The sequence below is a fragment of the Galendromus occidentalis genome, unplaced genomic scaffold (assembly GCF_000255335.2).
Source record: "Galendromus occidentalis unplaced genomic scaffold, Mocc_1.1 scf7180000077524, whole genome shotgun sequence".
Taxonomy (NCBI): domain Eukaryota; kingdom Metazoa; phylum Arthropoda; class Arachnida; order Mesostigmata; family Phytoseiidae; genus Galendromus; species Galendromus occidentalis.
In genome coordinates, this window is record NW_003805512.1 from 1906650 (window position 1) to 1927271 (window position 20622).

The 20622-nt window shown below is 53.3% G+C and overlaps 1 protein-coding gene across 1 annotated transcript in view; it reads left to right on the plus strand.

Moving 5' to 3' along the window:
- The first annotated feature begins 8093 nt into the window (after positions 1–8093).
- how (protein held out wings) overlaps positions 8094–20622 on the plus strand; it is a 32120-nt gene continuing 19591 nt past the window's right edge. The window contains exon 1 of the mRNA XM_018641112.1: positions 8094–8258. Coding sequence (XP_018496628.1) covers positions 8126–8258 — 133 coding nt within the window. The 5' untranslated portion in view covers positions 8094–8125. The remainder of the gene's footprint in view (positions 8259–20622) is intronic.

Sequence of the window (20622 nt, forward strand, 5' to 3'; positions counted from 1 at the left end):
ATTAGTCAGCGCCATATAACAGAGTACCGGGGTGAATATCGGAGGCCGTGAAGAAGAAAGAAGGGACGGACGAACGACAAACATTTCATGAAGGCTCGAAGATACATAGTTTGCGGGATCTCGCCTGATTACTGTCTTCCAGTCTTCGGAATACCCGATCGGTCGTCTGCTCGTTCGGCCGGCGGCCGACGGACTTGCCGATCGAACGGCCCGCTCGGCCCGAGCTCTCCTCTGCGAATTCGCCTCTGTCGTCATCTCGTCTCAGAACGCGCAGCGGCGGCGACAGCAGAAGCTGCCGCGGAATGTAAAAGCGTATAAGGTTCCTCGGGGCAATGTACATCGTATGAACCGAGGAGCGCCCGCCGCCGATGTCATCGTTCGGCGACGACTCCACCGGTGTATCTGGAAGCAGAGATTCTGCCGCTGCACATTCCAGAAGGGCTTGTTGGCTGATTCGTCGCTTGCCTTCTCCGTCGTTGATTCGTTTCTTCGTTTATTGCCGCACTGGAAGACTCACTGACTGCGGTAGAGCGGCTGATCGGTCGCTTGGTTCTACTCGCCAGCTCGCTGCAGCTAAATGCCGGTTGGCTTGGGTAGTCCAAATTCACGGGTCTTCGGAGACAGCGCGGCGCCATCGTTTGGTATACTTTTCGATCAAATTTTGTACGTTCGCCTTTTCAATCTGACACGACCGGCGCGCCCTTTGCGCTAGATAAACTCTCTTAAATTGATAAGTCGACACCTAGGCTAGAATGTATTAATTCGTCTCTCGGCCTGAGTCATCGATTCAGATAAGCTTCGGTCGATTACTAACTGAGCAGAGACATATGGGTCTCGTGAGCGGAAAATTCTCAGCCTCACGCGGGCAACGATCTCCGCGTTCAATGCTCTCCCTCCGAGCCCCAATCCGTCAGCTCAGGGTATTTCGCGCAGAGTTGAAACAAAACGTTCTTCAAATTTCCTGCCTCAATTGAGAAAAATCAACTATACGGCGAATCGCCGTCTTCCAAAAACGGAAACTACGCTGCCATTGACGACGGCAGGATAACGCCCACGTTAGAGACAACGACATGGATTTCAGAACGCAGTTCGCTGATCTGATGGGAGAAAAGGGAGAGCCGAGAATGGTAGAAGCCAAAAACGCGCAAAGTAGTAGCGAAAACCGTTGAGAACTTCATCAGAGAACTTCGCCGAAATGACGCTGATGTTGCTACCGTTCTGCTGTTTTAGTCCAAATCTAGCCGTGTTCACGTGGCTCACACGGCTAATACTTTCTGTTGCCTGATTGAAATCTTGAGGTAATAATCCTGCTTCCGCTAAGGGATGCTCGGGGCTCTTGTCATGGCGGGGAAAAGCTTTTCCGTACATTTTCTGTGGCTTACAGATTAGGTGCAGGTGCACCACTCCTGATTAGCTTGTGATCCACTTCGGGGAAGTTGAGACCGACATCAGAGGCAGCGAAGTCATTCAGCATATCCGTGCCTTATGGGGTTGTTTCTCCGTGGACAGCGATTCAGTCGATTCATCCCCAAGGAACTGCACTTCCATTGTTCCAAGCTCTTGCATCCGGTCGATATTTCGTGTTGCCAGTCTTGGCTTGTCATTTATTGTCTATTCTCGGCGATTCGGAGAAGCCCTTAAAATGTAACTGATCAGTGGGGAAAATGCGCCACGGACTCAGTCCAGTGTTGCTGGTCGCGCAATATTCCGAGAAGGATTCAATACTCCACTGAATTATCCAGGGCGCCAGGGCGTTCGAAACGACCGATCCCGCCCCGGTCTCCGAATCCTTCGGAAAGGTCTTCCCACTCCGAAAACAGCGCCAGTTTGAAGGACTCAGTTTTCCTGAAAGCGGGTTTGCATATCATTCAATTATCAGATCATTAGATGCCAACGAGAGGACGAGATCAATTAAAGATCACTCAACTGAAAAGCAGTCGGGAACCGTTGACCCCTCTTCGCGGCCTAGCTACACAGTGTCCGAGCAGGAACGACAAGGAGACGTGAAACGACTGACTTCGATGAATCAGGCCTCACAACGGATGGTTCGGTGCGATTCACGGTCGCGACTATAGTGTCGCTAGTTAAGCGTGGGGGAATGCTCGTATTTTGTGGTTCGGCGAAAAAGCGGGTTGAATCTCCTTCAGGCGTAGAGCCGATACTGCTGCTTATCAAAGACGTCGTTCTTCTCGACTTTTCTTGGAAAAGGAATGAACGTGAAAATTCCGTGAATAGCTCGCTTCATTCCCAACTCATCCAGCACTGAAGCATAAAGAATGTGGACTCAACACAACTTCAGCGCTAAATAGTCGGCGCGGACACAATCCGTTGGTCGGTACTCCTGCAAGAAAAAGATGGGATCTAGCCGGTAACCACTCGGCTCACCAACGTATCCTCTCCGTGAAGACTCGCGGATCGGATAAGCGAGCGAATTCTAGCGCTGGATTATACGCGCGTCTAAACTACAAAAACTCATCGAACGCCTGCATAATTTTACGACCAGCGCCCAGAAGCGTGCAGTACCTCGAACATTGACGGGGATTTCTGTTTAAGCTCAATTTCTTCGAAGATAGGACTATCCAGAGCAACTTCTCCCCCACGATTCAGTACAGAAAACTTCTGATAACAGGTCAAGTTTCGCTGTTTGAGTTTCTCATGATTAGATTCGGAAGCAGAAAATACAATGACTTGGGTGAGCGCGAAGTCCCGACAATGGTCGGCCGGGCTCGATAGGTCGTCAAGTATTCCCTCGAAGCATGCGGATCGCTCGCGGCTCCAGAACCCTCGCTCGCTGTGTCACTGCACGTCCCATGAGGTCGAGTGTGTGAAAGTGTCAAAACACGCCATTATCTTCGTTTGCCTCTCACTCAGTCCTCCACCGGACGCTCGCGAAGAGCGTTGGTCAGGGGATTAGGAGAGTCTAATCTAAAGTGAAGAACACTTTTAGGTGAGGAGAGGGGAAGAATTCTCAAACCTCAGCGCAGAAAAATCATCGAAGAGCTCAAGAAGACCGGGCGGTATCTTTCCTTTTCGATTCTCTCGCCTCTGTCTCGCGAAACTAAGGCGGCGAGGCTACCGCCGACGGCACCGCGCTGCCACCACCACCGGCGCTGATATATGTGTATCTCATGAGACTCATGAGCTGAACCTCGCCAGAGCCGGAATCGCTCACGATAAAATGCCCGTCGTTGTTGTTGATGTCGTTAGCAGCTTCGGCTCCTCTCGAGTTCGTCTCCTTCATTGGGTTTGAATGATTTCTGATCCGAGTCGGGTCGTGAAGAGACTCGGCCGCCGCCGGTGGGCCCTTCCAGTCTCCTGCTCGACGAATGTCGACGTTTCAGCCGGTGCCGGATAATTCAGAGATTATTTGAATTCAAATTATAATGCGATCTATTGTAGCTCCCCGTGGCGAGGAGGTCGAAAGTCGTGGACGCTCTCATTAACACTCATTAGAGCGACTCGACTTGATGATGCATCGGGCTATCCATTAAAAATCTTTTCGGACTTCAACAAAATGGTCATGTGAGGACGAGCGAGCCGGTGATCGCTCCCGCCGCTGCTCCTGCGAAGTTCTGCTCGAGTTTCATCAGTCTTCATTGACGGTGGTCTGAAAACCCACGGAATGTAACAGTAATCCAGCAGATGCGGAATAAATAAATGAGGAACAATCATCATGTGAGGACTCGATGCTCATGAATGTATTTGGTCTTTTGATTCCCTGTCTCATGCTATTCTCGAAGCGATTCGGCAAGCTGTGTCCGAAGGGTTGCTCTAGTCCGAGCTCTCCGCACCAAGTTCAGCGGGCGAAAGACTGATGTTCTCAGAGCTTCCAGAGTTTCCAGATTCTATCCGCGGTATAGTTTGTCGAGCCGAAGAGCCAGCTCTGGCATATTACGAAATAGATTTGATACGGTGTGCCTCCCTCGCGAGAAGTTTGCTCGCTCGCTCGCTTTGGTCTGTCGGATGGCTGCCTGCCTACCTCTTCGTCGTCCCCGGTGATCGTCTGTTGACACTCGACAGTGAGTCTCGGCTCTGCCTGAATCTGCGGCTACAGGTAGAGAGCTCCGAGTTCTCGAATTGAATGGCTCCGGTTAAGCAAAGACAAAAAAGAAGAGTTTCAATGGCAGTCTTTATTCTAGTTGTTGTTGTTGCTGCTGCTGCTGCCGCCGCTGAAGCGACTTTCGCGGCGACCGGCGACGACGGGGCAGCACGACGCCAGCTCACGGCTCGCGACTCGTAGACGACATAAGCAACGGTCCTGACAGATGCAAGCCAGAAGACAGACCTGTCGAGCCACGCCGGTGCCGTGGACAGGGTTGGGTGTTCTCTCAATGAATCGGTCAATCAGACAAGCTAACATGCTGTTTTGTCTTTCCCCGGTTATTTCTCGCTGAGATTCGAGGATATTCCTCCCAGGCCCGAGGAGCATCTCTCATTTCCCCTGATCTGGTTCCTCCTCCCTTCGGTTTCTTCGGTAAAGCGAGAGCTGGAGAATACTTCCTCCATCTGGGAAAAAGTTCCAGTAGTTCTTGAATCTTGATTGGGAAACTAGCAATCGAGAACTTTCTCAATCACAGGCTCTCGGCCACGCTGCGGAGAGAAGAAGACTGGACGATTTGAACTCTGCGCTCATTCATAAGGTGCCAGCGCGTTTTCGCTCATTTTTCCGCCGACGAAGCCTGCCTGGCTGGCCCAAGTGGGTTAGAGAGGCGGTCCGTCACAAAAATACTGTTGACGCAACCATAGACTCTTCCTCCCTACACTAAGGTCAGAAACCCTATTTTCTACGGACGAGTCGGTTTTGATTATTATTGTTTGACTAGACAACATCGACGACAACAGGGAAGACGTTGAGTGGCAGAGGCTGGCAGCGACTGATGACGCCTTGTCACCGGGATATTTTACGAGCACACGGCGTGGCACATGGTGGCAGCGTCGAAATCTTCCTCGATACCTCGAAAGCATCACCTCCCACTGCAAGTGCAAAAACTGAGGAATTTTTGCCAGAAGGTGTCCATGTTGCATATTCAGGCAGGCCCTCAACTAGGACTCATCCGGCATCCCAAAAGATTCCGCGATCTCTTTGAGCAAGCTCGCGATCTTCTGACGTCAGATCGCCATCGGCCCTCTGAGCCAGACTCGCGAGACAGCGCTCCCTTCTCTGTACGGACCTCAGAGCGGTCGTATCCGGGCGACGGCTCTGTTTCTGAAAAGATCCCGGAAACGTTTAGCCTCGGTGGAACGAGTACGTAGCTCGTCCCCGTCAACCAAAGCGGATTCCGGACGTCGTGGCTACAGGAGGAGCGAGAATCGTCCGTCCGCGGAGCGCTCCCCAGGATACGTCGGTAACCCTTCGATGTCCAGAGCATCATCATCACGACGATGCTCCCGGTGTCGTCGTCATCGTCAGCTCAAGAGGTTTTCGTCTGCTGTTCCAGCAACAAGTCATAAGTACAGCGCATGCGCGTTCTGCTGAGCGAGCGTGCGCTCTGCTGCTCCATCATCTCCTTGTGTTTACCGTGAATGGCGAAGTCGATGCGGCGGCTGTCGCAGCAGCATATGCGATTCCATCCCAGAATGGCGCGCAGAGCTACCGCAGTCGCTTTTCGGGGGAATCGGTTCGGGGAAGCTCTTAAGAAAGATGTTTCCCCCCACTGGTGCGAAACGAGAAGCCCGATCGGCGCTGATCCCGTTCGAGGCGCCTCTGAGCTCTAGCGACGGGATGAAGACCCGGTGCCGCGCGATGCTCGATCGAACAACCTCCCTAGAAAATATTCAGACGAGGTCGGTCGACGTTGAGATGTCCCTGGAGAGAATCACAATGAAATTCAGGAAATTGTAGGGAGCATATCTGAGGCGCGCTTCTTCGTATGCAGACGTTCTTCGACGACATTGTTTTGGTGACCGTTGTTGATTCTCTTATACCGTCACGATGATGACTCCGCTCTCAACAGCTGATGCCGTAGACCTTCTCGTTCGGCGGGTGCTGTCTTGAGCTTTGGTGAGCATCGTCACGGACGCTACCGTTGCATGATCAGCGCATGAAATCTTCGATAACAGCGTGAGACCTTGATCGTTCCAACATGGAATATCTCGATCGAGTCCGATCGTTTCGGAGCTCTATCGAGGTTCGATAGACGCAGTGGATTGACGCCGTGCGAGCGCCCCATCGGAGGAGAGCTTGGGCAGGAGGACTCTCCGCTCATGTGAGGTGGATATTGTGTGAAAAAAGCGAAGGAGGAACCCGATCAGGAGCAATCACAACAATCAGCAGAGTGAGCCGCATCCGTTGACAGAGCGAGCGGCGCAGAGCTCGAGCCCTTTAAACGACTCGTGAGACTCATTCAGAGTCAACATTCCGTTGCTCTTCGAAATTCCCGAGTTCTCTTCCGGCATCGGAGCCGAAGCGCCCCGGGGTTTCGCTGCACTCAATCTGAAGGCTTTTGGGAGAGTCTACCGGGCCCCTGCATCATTCCGAACAGATGTGCTCGGGATCCTCACACGACTGTTCTAGCCCCGTACAGGTGTTGTGAGCAGGCCATGTGTGCCTGATGAGACTCGGCTGAAAAATTTCGCGGACGACTCCACGGAGCTTGTTCCAGGGACAGAAAAATATCCGAGACTGGTGAAATCGGAGTGGGACCGGTCGATCGATAGACCGACACTACAGGAGATCCGGAGCGGCCGGGATTCCAGCGCTCGGTCGGGTGAAGTACTAAGGACGGAGAGCCCGAGCCGGCAATCGCATCCCCGAGAGACAGATAGACGGACGGACGAATCGATGTACGGAACAACGCAAAAACCGACGTAAGTATGAACGGAAAGGGCCCGATCATCGTTTAGCAGCCGCGGCGCTCGCCGTTGCGTGCTCAGGACCGGAGAAAAAGGAGGAGGAGGAGGAGGAGGTCGCCGTTGCCGCCGCCGCCGCCGCACAGATCGACGACGGACGCACCGACTGACGAACGAACGAACGACGGGCGGACGGACCGACGGGAAGACATACGGACTGACGGATTGACAGACGGACGACGACGACGAGGAGGAGAAGAAGAAGAGCCAGTCATCCAGCCAGAAGAAGAGGCGGCTGTTGCCGCTGCGGCTACGAAAGGAAGGCCTCTCCTGTTCTCTTCGTTCACTCACTATTTCACTCACTCACTCGGCGGTGCTGCTGCTGCCGCTGCTACTGCCGGCGGTGCTGCTACGACTGCGGCGACTGCGGCTGCTGCTTCTTCTTCCACCAAGCAAGAGTGGTGGTGGTACACCCTGGCTGCTGAACGAACCAGCAAGCAACCGAGAAAGCAACCAAACAACGAACGTCTAGCGAGACGGCCGCCAAGCTACAACCGAACAAGAAGCTACAATCATCACCACAGTGCCTAGTCGTGGTGGTAGCAGTGCTCGAAGAAGTGCTTCACCGTGCGGCTGTTATTTCGAATTCCTCCTCCGAATCGAGAGATACGACGAGCAGCGATGTGCGAGACGGCGGCGACTCCGACAAGCAATTCGAGTCCAGTGAAGAATCTGCTCGCAGACAACATATGTACAGAGAGCAGCTAACTTGACAGTCGGTCTCGTGCGCCCAGACTTCGACTCATTGTCGAAGCCATCCGGAGATCGGAACTCTCTCACCCTGTCTGTGCTTTTCGCTCGAATCGAACCAGTGCTGGACTTGTTGTCGTTATCTGCTCGCGGCCGCGCAACTCACGTCATCCCATCAACTGCCAAAACGCTGCCGTCATCTTCTTCTGCTGCTGCTGCTGCTGCCGCCAACTGTCGACAACGACAACAGAGATCGGTGGATGCAGTTGAGACTACGGCAGCTGGTCTCTCTATCTGACCATATCTTGCCGAATGATCGGGAAATCATCAGCCGATAGAAATCCGATAGAATCATCAACGGAATTCGCTGTTGTTCGTGTGGAATAGTAATTGTTCGATAGTGTTCGACTCGGTACGCGGTCTGTGGCCAGAAGCTCCGTGACCGTATCGAGAATTTTGTGCAATCTCCGTGCAACTGGACATTCGTGCAAGAGGTCCTCGCGGGAAGAATTCTTCCGGAAAAGAGACGAGCGCTCTTCCGGAGAATCACCGAGGCGGAGGTAGCTCATTCTTGAGAGTAGTGCGTATGATGGGACAGAGATCTATGATGCAGAACACGCAGAGTATAGCCGACTACCTCGCGCAACTGCTGAAGGACAAGAAGCAGTTGGCGGCGTTCCCTAATGTTTTCATCCACCTCGAGAGAATCCTCGACGAAGGTGAGTCTGGTGGGGGTTTCTTAACTTTCGTTTCTTTTTCGATGACTTCTCCCGATCATCGATCTCGACAGGGTCATAGACCCGCGATCTAGACCGGCGCCGAGGTATTGCGTTTGGAGTGATGGGATGTCCCCTCATCATGAGAAGAGAAAGGTGTTTCCGGTGAATTTAAATATCTCGCTCGCACCACGGCTCGTAGTGGGCGCTTCTCGACCGAGCGCCTCAGGAATGCGCGCACATGCGCCCCCTGCTAGAATCAGAGCTCTGGCCCCACGATCCATGTTGTTCGGTGACCACTATTCTGACTTTGCGGTGCTTAAAGAGCTCAGAGTCACTGCGAACACCCACGGCAGCGATCCGCGACGATCACTGTTAGCACTCTACGCATGCTACGCACCGACCATGCCGTCTTGTTTACACTCTGTCGGAAACAGACGGATGGAGGAGGGTATTTCCACTTTACGTGATCTGGTGGAGAGTCCTCTCGTCGGACTTTCAGCCGATAATCTCGCGCTCACTTGCCCACGGGAGCGGGCAGTGCAAATTTCCAGAGAATCCGATTCGGCAGACCGGAGCTGTGTTCATCGAGAGAACTACGTTGATGATCGGTATCGCACTTTGACGGCATGATTATTCTCGACGAAGTAAGCCTGATCCAAGATGCGAACGCCGGTAGCCCTTCGCTCAGACTCGCACGCCATCAGCCGTCCAACCTGAGGTGGTCGCTTTGTCTCATTCATATGGGGGTCCATTCACCGACAAGGGATCTTTTGATGTCCCTGTTAGGGGCGAGGGTTCCGACGAACTTCAATGTACACTTCCCAGTGCACCTGCTGACTGGCTGGCGGCGACGCGCGGCGTTGTTCGCGGATGCCCCGGCTGTTTCTGTCGTTTCTGCTTTAGCTTTGCCGTTAAGGCACCATGGATCGCTGAGCCGGGGGCCCAACGTTGGCGTTCCTGCCCTGAGGCAAGGCACCCTTAAGCTTCGTACGCATGCTCGTACTTCGAAGCCTCTTATCGGTCCTCCAAGCAGCGGTCGAAACCGCTATCATCCCAGAGAGCCCGAATCGGATCATATTGTATCGAACATGGTGTGACTTCAGCGAAGGCCGGCTGCTCCCTTTCTCCCCAAGTTTGAGCTTGCCCAGAGCGAAGATGCCGGTGATTGACAAGTTTCGCGATATTTTTGCTCCCGGAAGTCTGAGGATTCGAATGGGATCGCTGCTTCAGACTAGACCGCGTACGACACCGATCAATCCGTGGGCTCGACGGGAAAAGGCCAATCTTTTTTTGTGGATGATTACTTCACCGATCCCGTGTGAGTTTTGCGGTTTCGCGCAGCAGCTTCAAAATGAAGCTCATCCGTTTTCTGCAGTCTGTCGGTTGGCCCTAACTTTCGGGTCGGCCATCGCTCCCGCCTCTGCTGCTCCACGCAGTGAGCGGCGGCGGCGACGACGACGATCGGTCGCTCGGTCGGTACACTCTCGGCAGTAATCAAGCAGCTTAGGAATCTTCAAATTTTTCGAAGCGCGAAAATTCATGAATGACAGTATTTATAAATTATTGCCTCACTTAAGGATCTTCGTCCCGATATAGCTGATTGACGGTCATCAATTACAACGCGCGCCAGGTCAATGTTTCTCCGATAGGTCGCGCTTGCAGTGTGCCTCCGACAACAGTCTGCTCCTCAAAATGAGCATTGTCGACTAGCGTTGAACGTCGACGACTACTCTGCGCTTGTCGGCCCGATCTATCAGCGCCACCGCGAGGCATCGGAAAAGCTTCCCTGGACCAAGGGCGCCTCTATCTTCAAGGTACGGGGTCGAGAGTCTTGCTCTGTACCCGATGGCTCGTTATTCCTTCTGCTTGCCAGACGAGCCCGTGATCCGAATTCCTGGTCGCTGGCCCTCCTGCCCGTGAGCGAGTACGCGAGGCAGACGGAGCCCACTTGGGCTCATCTGTCAAGATTCGTGTACAAGGTCTTACGTTGCTCGTGGCACCGAATGAGGTATTTCTCGGATACTCTCATCAGGAGAACGAAGGTTGATCACTTCGGGGACCCGGAGGCAAAGTTCGAAACTCTCAAGCGAATTGAGGAACCTTCGGTCTTCCGCTTGACTTATTGCGCAAGGTCTCCGCAATTTGAGGGCTGCGATGTTAATTACGCTCTGCGTCTTCTTCACTCCGCATAAGAGACCGTGACGTTCTAACGATTCCTCTAGGCGCGAGCTCTACCGGAGATCATGATCATTCTGTTTCGTATCCTCGGCGTTCGTTCTCCACGTAGCGGACGTGAGCTAGCTTGCTCACATGCAGGAGCTCTTGCACGCGTCGAAGCCCGGTCTTATCTCAAATAAGCTCTGCAAGCTGTTTGTTGATCGCTTGCTGGCTTTACAGATGGCCGCATCTTTCGTTGCCCAGATCGCTCGCTCGACCGTTGACTCGCTCGCATCACCCAAACGAAAGCGTCTCAAACTATAATTATAGTGGCCGAGAGACGAGCTTTGATAGTTTTGACAATTTGATCGTCTCGACGACGATCGAGCATCGGCGTGGATGGAGTGTCTAGCTGGCTTGATGGCCTTAAGATAGTCAGCACAGCATTGGGAAAGTCTTTCTCTGCTCCGCAATTGAAGAATTCGGCTTTCCGGACTTGGAGGGCCAAGGGCCCAAATCCATCGAAGTCCGGGTTCTCGCTGGCATCCAGGACCCATCCGGGGACCGCGACGAGAGACCGCCTCTACAGAGTCCTTTCACGGAAAAGGAGCATGCGCGGCTCCAGCCTGAGGAGGAAGAACTCGTGAGCATGCAGTACCCTCGACCCATTTCTCTCTACGGATTATCACTGCCCGTGGACTCGGTGCGCATCGCTCTCTGTTGGTCGCTCGCTTTTCTGCGAGCAACTCAGCTGTCCATTTATGGAGCTTGTAAACTTCATAACGGTTTGCGAGAAGATTTTTTGCTTGGTCAAAACACCTCGCTCACGTTCCGTGCTCGGATCGCATCGCTCCGTCGGAAGACGCTGCGCTCGAGTCGTCTGTCAATATTCGACTCAGAATCAGTACATTCGATGCGATTCTTCGGTGGAAGACTCCGAGAAAGCTACCCCCCATTCTTCGAGCCTCGGTCGTATCCATGCTCGGCATCAACACCCGGCTCGAGGATCCGTGAGCAGAATTCGTACGCTCTCTGCAACTACAAAGGATAATCAGGACGCTTCATCGAGTGCTTTTGTCTTCCTCGGCCGCTTTCTTCTTCAATTACCATCACGTAAGGAGTCGTAATGCTTGCCATACCTCACGCCCGAAGGCGGACTTCGCTTCCGACCCGTTTTCGTCCGCTGCCATTTTTCTCCGCGGCCTCGGATAGTGAATCTCCCGAACGCGCACGCAGGTGGCGGCTCGGCGGCAAGCTTCAGCAATAATCCCCTGTGCACTGACTGTGCCAGCGTCACGTAGAGATGTCTCTGGGTCGTAATTAGAGAACGAAAAAACGGCTTCAGAAACCTTAATCTGACGCCATAGCTCGCAGCGCATCTTTTTTCAATTTCTCCAGACGGGTGGCGCCTTACTATCTTCACAAGTTCTGAATCGCATGAGCAGATAACTTCGGAAGATCGTCGAGAACGACCGCTACTGGCGAAGTGATTCCTACGGTCGGGCTCCTTCCTTCTCTTTTCTTGTGAAGCTCCATATAGATAAGTTGTTATATGACCATTTCTAATTAGGGTGATTTCGCGAGCCCGGAGTTCGCTGTAAACGATGCCCTCACTCTCTTGCGGCCCGATAACTCGTCGCTACAGCGAACAGGGGCGACGAAAGCCCTCAGCGCGAGGATTTCTTTTTACCTCGGGGAAATCTGATACGGTTGAAGGATATGATCGCTCGGATGGGGAAGCGAGAATCGGCGATACCTGACAAATGAAGAGAAACGAGTCGGAAACCGCTTATCCTCTCCTTATCTCTCTCTCCTAAGAACTGAGCGATAACGTGGTGAGCTGAAGGGAAATGACGCGAGCCTTGAAGAGCACATTCGATAAACTTCAACGGCGCTCAAGTTCGGAGGCGACCCGGATGAGTTGTCTGATGAGTTCGTCTAGATTTTCATCAGCCTCTTATATGTATAAATTCGAAATTCCGCGAGTCAGATCGGTATGAAGTGGGGAGGGAGTAGGGAACAGCTGGACCTCACCGCGGCTGAAAGTGGCTCGGACCCTGGGGACCTTCTTCTGCTTCTTCTTTTTGCATTCAGTCCCTTCGGTAGAGCGTCACCTGCGCTACAAACGGTGAATCGATCAGACATGGTCCTCGATGAAGTCCATGGCAAAGTTCTAGTAAGGAGTTCGGCTCGATTTGCTCCGATTCGATTCCCCTCCGGAGAGAATTAGTGAATGGCAGAAGGATATTTTCCTTGTCGAGCCACGACTGAGTTTCTCTCGAATGAACACTTCGGTCGATGCCCATACTTGTCTACGTCTAACCCACGCGAGTTGAGCTACGACGACGTCGACCATCCCTTGTTGGCGTTTTCTGCAATCTTCGACGCGACGATTCTGAGCAACATTGCGTTGGATCAGCTCCCCGAGCTTTGGGTCCCGTCCCGCCGTACAGGTCAAGTTGGTGAGGTGCCGGGAGGTGGTGCGGACTATGCTTCGCTCCTAGAAATCTCGCACGGGGAATTTCTTCCGGGCTTCCGGGGAAATCCCCCACGCGATTGGACCTCATAGTACGCTCCTCTCCGGAACAGGGCCCGTCGTCGCTGTTCCCATTGGGCGTTTGAGGAAGATTTCGAACGGAGCCCCCAGCTGAATCGCTTGACTTTCGTGTTTACTCTTTCATATTTCGGTCCACCTTGTATTTTCTGCATGTAGCGAGCGGATGCGGAGGGACCTTGGCCGTCAAAATTCAGTACAGAAAAAAAGACGGAGCCTCGCTCTTTCAGAAGAGTCTCCTGCCGAAAGCCGGAGCGGGAACAGGTTCCTCTGGAAATTAATGCAAAGGCGAGGGTTGGGAATTTCGGAGGAGGGACCGAGCCGTGGACGGAGAGAAGCGAAAAAAATGTTGACGAAACATAGCAGAAGCCGGAAATATGATTTCGATCCGTGTAACAACGCTGCTTCGCAGTGATTTCCGTTAATATTTGGGCGTGTCTGACCATGCTGCAAACTAACCGGGGCGGTGGAAGCTACTACTACTGGCGGAGTCAGTGTGGGTCATTCTGATTATGGCATATTTCTCCCGCGGGTCCGGAATTTGTGAATGACCGCAGAGCCACTGACGCATCCATTCTGGAGTGGAGCCCGTCGCGACGGCAGCGGCGGATGCTGTTGCCGCTGCTGCCGATGCGGCCAGACAAACGTCGGTCCGATGTTATTGCTTCGGGAAAAAATCGGTGAATCATCGCCCGGGCCCAGATTGTCGGTTAGCCAGGAGGAAGTACCGGAACATTTCGAATCACCGGGACTGCCTAGAATATACGAAGATGGAAAAGATTATCACTCGGAGCCGTGAAGACATATTCTCACTTGGAAGCCTGGGAATGTTGATGAAAACCCTTTTTTCGAGCCAAAATTGACATAATCATGGAAGGAAATCCTGGGCGAGCGAAACCTCTACTCAAACCACTAGTGGTCTAGAGTTCTAGAGTTGGACGCCATCTGTTCGGGGAAGCGATTCGAGGGAAGCAACCGAACATGAGCCGACTGACTGCGACGGCGGCGCATTCTAACGCCGCTGCCGCGACGCCCTCGAGGACGGACCAAGGCCGAAGCGGCTTCAACGAGAATTCTATCGAAAACGCTTGGAAGGATTCTATCAGAATGAAGCATGATTGTAGTAAAATGGAATCGGGCGTTCGCAGTCTCATAGTTCCTCGCTGTTGCCGTGGTAAAGTCGACGTGTTGCCAGCCCACATGCTCGGAGCAATGAGCGTCAGGCATGTTTTCACCACGTCTATCTGAGACGACGCAATCAATTCGCCAAGAGTATCTCGGTGATGACTCTGACAGCTCCTGAAGATTCGGCTGCGTAGTTTTTCGCCGTTGCAGTAAGAAACAACAGCCCAAATACTGAGGAGGAGCGATCGACCAACATGGCGATCGTCGAGGCGTTTGTGCCGAGACGACTGACTTTCGAATGATCCGAATCAAAATAAAGTGGTCAACGGATGCTGGCCCTCACACACACATAGATAGTAGTTCCGATCGTGGGTGGAGCACGATACGGTGAACGTGGGACGGTGAATTCCTTTTCCCGTTTCTACATATGGACGCATCTGCTGCCGCTGGCTGGCAGCTGACGGCGTTGGAAGATTACTTCGTAGTCGAATGCACTGGGGCGCTCTGGAAAACTCCAAACCTCAGCGATACGGCGCGACCTGAACCGCATCGAGTCCTCTCGTGGTCACTCCGAAGGCTGACGATCAACTCGAATCGTTCAGAGGGACCGGCAATGCGATCGACGGAAGTGACCCGCACCAGCAGCCGACCTATTGTATGTTTTCGAGAAATAATCGTCGTACGTATCGGATCATTCGAAACCGTGACCTTCATTCTGGTCAGAGGTGACATCGGCGTCGTCTTCGGGGAGACTGTGGCAGCGGTGCTCTGAGTTAGGCTCGGCGTCGCTGTTGGGCTTTATTGCAAGAACATCGTCGTTCGGTGATAAATCGTCCCAAAAGGAGCAGTAGTGACAGCGGCTTGCCTGCCTCCCTGCCCGACATCTCGATGTTGCTCGCTCGCTCACTCCGGCCGCTCCGAACAGCACGAAATCTCGGCGTTGAGAAATCGTGAGCCAACTCGCGACACTGCTGCCTGTCCGATTGACTGACTGTCTGACTGACTGCCGGTTGCGCGGCTGGTCCGTCGCCCGCTCGGCCTGCCTGCCTGTCTTTCTTTCAGTTGCTGATGACCATGCGAAGTCATCCGGCTATCGACGAAGCTCACAGGGATCCCGTCGCTATCCCCATTTATCCGCCGATTATGTCGGAATGCCTCATGCTTTTTCTATTAATCCTTGCGATAAGTTCGGCATCGCTTTTGTATCGCTGATAAGGCACTTTGAGGAGACGCTTCGAAATTTTCCTACTGCACATTTCTACTGCTCTGACTGAGCACCAAGTCCATCAAGACATCGCTTGGGAGGCCTGCCCCGGAGCTGCGACATCTGATTGCCTAGCTGGCTGGCTGACGGACTCACTGACTGACTGACTGACTCGCGAAGAATGAGAGGAGGCATTGGGAAACTGTTCGCAGCCGGGAAGTTGGGGAAATTAGCGGTTGAAAACGAGCGACTATCCCATTTATCTCTTCATCTGGCGAGACTTCTGACATCTAACTGACTGAGATCTATGCAGGCAGGATGCTGGCCTCGTCAAACTGAGACTGTCGGTCGGTCCTTCGGTGAGTCGCTTAGTCGGTCCACCGGTCAGTCGCTTGGCCAGCGATGCAGCCAACAAACAGCAATGCACCCTGAAATACCCCATCTGTGGACCAGAGACTCACCGACCGACCGAAAAGTGGTTTATTGCTATCGCAGACATGTTCCACGATTCAGTGCTGCCGCGGCCGCCGTTTCTTGGCTAGTCTCCGGCGGCTGGATGGCTTACCGACTGAGCTGAGTGCTCCACGGACGGATAGATGCACAGACGGACAGGCCGGCCGGCCGGCAGGCGGCCGGGAAATCGGGAGGGGAACGCACGTAGTGCTTCACTTACGAAGTCGGTGCTAATCCATTCGGACTTGGGCCGGCACGGACACCTCGTAAAGCCGGAGGCGAACTACGCCTTCTCCATAACGATGCTAATGGCGGTTAGTTGGAGCGGAGCACGGTCATTAGGGACTTATGAATTTATGCAAATAGAGGAGACTTCCTTCCACGGAGCTGAATTTTGTCGCTTTCACTCGAAAATCGACCGGACGGTTCTGCACTGTTCCCTGGCTGTATGAAGTTTTCTGTGTGCCCTACCATCCAGCTAACCAGGCATCAGTCAGTTGAGCGGCTTCACAGTCATCACCGTGGGCCACACGCGTCATTTTGAAACAATGTTTTCGCCGACTGACAATGTTCCAGTGAAGTCGGTCGAATCGCTACCGCTACTGACTGTTTCTATGACGAAGCACATTCGTCCTGATGGGAAGAGTTGAAGTTGGGAATGGCGTCATGTCGGAAGCGGTTCATCGCAAACCATGATGCGAGACTTGTCGAGATCAACAAAGCTTCCACTGAATTCACGCGCATCGTGGCCGTCCCGATATTCCGATGGCTTGGGCTTGATTCCGGTAAAGTATCGTTACAATTAACCTCGCTAGACCGGCGAAATCTTTTCGTCTTAGTGAAAATTCGCACGAACGAAAGATCTTCAATCTCGTCAACGGATGAATGACGCCGAATGTCGCCCTCACTGCCGACAGCCGAGATCCCCCCAAGTCCGGGCTCTCGTCGACTTTCTGAATATTCCCCGCGACGCATCGCCGAAAAAATCTTAAAAATGAGTTGTCGAGTATCATTGTTCCGATGGCTGACGTCCAGCGAAGAGGTACTTATAATTGCCCCAGTTGCGACCCTTGATCGGAACTCGGCGTTAAACGACTAGTATTCGACACTGGATACAATAATTCTCAGCTATATGAAATCGCCGGCATGATTCACGACACCGACGCGACGGCTCGCAACGCAACATATTCAACAACGGCTACATATTCCTCCTGACGGTAAGGATGGCGTACGAAACCATTCCTGATAGCGGGGCCTGTCGAACTCAACAAGATAGCTGCACGCGCTTTCTTTCGGCGAAGGACTGGGACGTACACCGTTCCCTTTTCCCGGCGATCTGCCGTCGGACGACTTTCTTCCGGTAGCGCGAGGGAAGGCTTCCTCCTCCGTGCCGACGGCTCATGGCCCTTCCTGGATAGAGCACTAAAATATTCAATCACGCCGGAAGAGAGCGGATAATTTGAGAACATGAACACCCACACGCACTAGCGACTAGAAGCACTCGGGCAGCCGTCGGAAAAGCGAAACCAAACTCAGAGAGCGATACAGATTAGTGGCAATATATCGACCCTCAGTCAGTCACAGAGTGCCGCGCTGTCGGTCCGAGCGTCTGTCTCTCCGCTGCAGTTGCTCAGAGCAGCCAGCCAGTCGACTCGAGTTCGAGACCCGACTCGTATTTGTGCCGCTGTCGGTGTCTGCGGTGGCCATTATTGCGGCAGAGCTGTTGGTGTTTGCCGAACCGTTCGCTTCTGAGAGGGTGTGATTTGTCAACGGCCCCGGCTACCGCTCTATTTCTATTGACTCCGGAGCTCGGTCTCACAGTATCTATGTGTCTGTCTCTACCGCTTTCCCGGATCATATGTCTTGTCCGGAACGGTCAACGGGCAGTCGGATGAGTTGACCCGGGCATGCCCGGGACAGTGGTCTAGTAGTGGGCAAGCGCCCGGCCCTATGCGATTCTGGCGCCGGCCCCGTCAGCTTCGTAAATGCCTGCGATGTGACGATTATGGGGGAGGCAAGACGAGCAGTAGCTTCATTCCAACAGCGAACTCCGCTATTGAGTTGTGACTTGTGATCTTCGATTGATGGTCTTACAGGAACGAGCTCCCTCCGAGAGGGTAGGTCCGTCCCCGACTAAGCCTTCAATCAAGAGAGTCGAGCCACCATCGGCGTTCTCCGTCCAAACTGTGCAGGGAGGACCCTGGGGGGCAGGCTCTCAAGGGCGAGATGCTGCGTCGGCAGACGGGAAGCCGAAGGCTCTAGCCCTGTGGGGAGCCAGCAGGCCGCAGGTCCGTCAGGGCGATGGTGGAACAACATTGTTTAGAGAAGCAATTTCTAGACTGACACCGTCTCGATCGGATCAATGATGTGCTCCTCTGGTCATTATGTGTCCCAGGTTCCGAGCGCTGTCGCCGATGCATTTACGATGAAGAACGCGGTCGTAAGATTGATGATGAGAATCAGCCACGGCACTAAAGTACGCACCATTCGGGACCGTAGCTTCCCCTGCGCGGTTCGCGTAATTCTCTGGAAAAAAGACGGTCGATTCACCATTCTTGCTTTCGCATATGGCCGGGTGGATCGCGCTGTCGCTAGGCTCGCCATAAGATGGGCAGGGGAATCGTCCGTCATTCGAGTGCGTCAGTCCGTTCCCTCGTTCTCCCGCTGGCTTGTCCGCCCGACGGAAAAGCGTCGCCGTCTCCGAATACAGCATCGAAGACATAAAAGCGGCCCTAAATTATGATGTCTGGATGCAGAAAAGCCTTGTCTCGCTCGCTTGTCGCTCCGTCAATCGGTCTCTCTCCGGTCGAAAAACCAGAGAAAATTGAGACGAAACCACAGTTTCGGGGTCGATGGCTTAGCTCGCCGCGTCCATCCCTCCATAATTCTGGCAGGGGAAGCATTTCCACATCCTGCTGAATTGATCGATTAAATTGGGACTGACTATCAGCGAGCTCCTCGTCAACGACGACCACTTTTTTTCTTCTCGCGAAGTTTCTCTCACGATCTGCCCGGCTGAAAGCTTTCGGAGCACAAGGTTCGTACAACCCTTGTTTATGGCCCTTCGGGACCCAAGCCGAATTCTGAACACGGTCCTTGCGCCTATCTTCTCGAAAAATCTACGGATAGACATCTGGGAAGAACTGTAGAAAACGGAGTAGAACACTCACGTAAGAGAAGAGGAGATCTGAGCGATTCCTTCGGGGCTGTAAACGAGATTCGTTCAGCGAGCAATGAGTCACTTGTTTGATGGGTCTTCACTCGATTCATCCGAAATCGATCCAGAAACTGAATCCAATAAATCCGTTGTGCCCGCCTCTCTCAGATATCAGTGTTTGCTTTGCGTACAGGAGCCTCGGAAATAATTATCACATCCACCCATGTAGATATCGAGAGCTTGGCGCGTTGAGCTCAACCTAGAGGAATGAGCGGGCTCGAGAGCATGATTGAGTACCCTCTAATCGGCCAGCCCAATCGGGTGAAGTCCGGAGGAAGGACTGGTGACCTTGCTAATGCCCCTTTCGGATCGCTGTGGTTTCCGTGACGCTCCCCTGAACCTTCAGCCTTGCATTCGCACCATGCCATCCCAGCCCGATGGAGCGTCGGCGTCGTCAGATTCCTCGCAACCTCGGGCCAGGTGCTACAAGTGTAGCAAAAGCGGTGCGTCTACATGCATACTATTTATTGTCAGAGGATGAATCGGATCGAGACAGCTCACTTTGAGCTGGACTTCGTCCGCGGTGGGAGAATGATAAAATCCTCGCCAATAAAATATCCTGTGATTTAAGAGACCCAGCGAAGGCGTAGTATCGCCTCTGGGCGGCATCACCGGCAAGGAGCTTGAAAAGCTTGTCGACGTCGCTGCTCAGAAGTAACGCTCGCGAGCACCACGCAGCTCCGGAGATGCTCGCGTGTTCGGTTCCGATGTGCAGCCCCCCACTCTGAAGTTCGGTGAAGAAAAATGAGCTAACGGACGAAGCCACCAACCAAAGGACGAGCAGATGGATGAATAGATAAATGAACTTCCATCCACCATCGTGTCTAAGCGAGGATCTTCACTGGAACGAGGTTTCATTTGTTCGTCTGTCCGTCCGACTGCTCCACCGACTCCCTATCCGTTCGTCGGTAGGTCGGTCGGTCGCTCAGTCTGTCCGTCCCTCTGTCTGTCCAGCGGTCCGTGTGTTTGTGTTGTTAGCGGTCATTGTGGGCTTGCCGAGGTGTGGAGACGATGTCGGCGGCAACGCAGATGAAAAACTTCACGCATAGCTAACAATACACCAGTCGGCGGCAAGGATCACCGACACGACTACTGTTCTACCTCGACGATGAACGCGTCAGCTTTTGCGAAGAGTAAAGCAAGCAGAGAGCTCGCGACATGAGAGCCTCGCAGTATGCAGAGAGAAAAGCATCGCGGGAATAAACGAGCCGCTGGCAATGCAAGAGTCGACGACATCGGTAGCTGTCGACCTTAGTTCGAAGATGTGTTGCCAGGGTCGTCCCTGATTTGAGTTTTCGTCGGTTCTGGAGTCCGACTTCCATTAACACGCTTCGACGACGGTGTCGGCATCGCTTGCGCGTTCTCGATTGACTGAGTCAGTGGATCCTCCGCTTCGACGCGGATAAAATTCTGATAATCTCAAGTCTGCGGTCGACCCTCTGGTTATTGTGCTCTTCCGTCCGGACATGAAGCTGTGCTTGCCCTTCGAGTTTTTTACGCCTCCCTTTTCATCTCGTTGTACGTAGGTCTCTCGACCATACAAAGCGGTGTCACGAGAAAGGCACTGGACTTCACTCGGAATCCAAATTCAGTGAGCCGTTCATTGTTCTAATATTCGATACGTCAAATCTTGAGCGACTCCCTCAATTGTGTG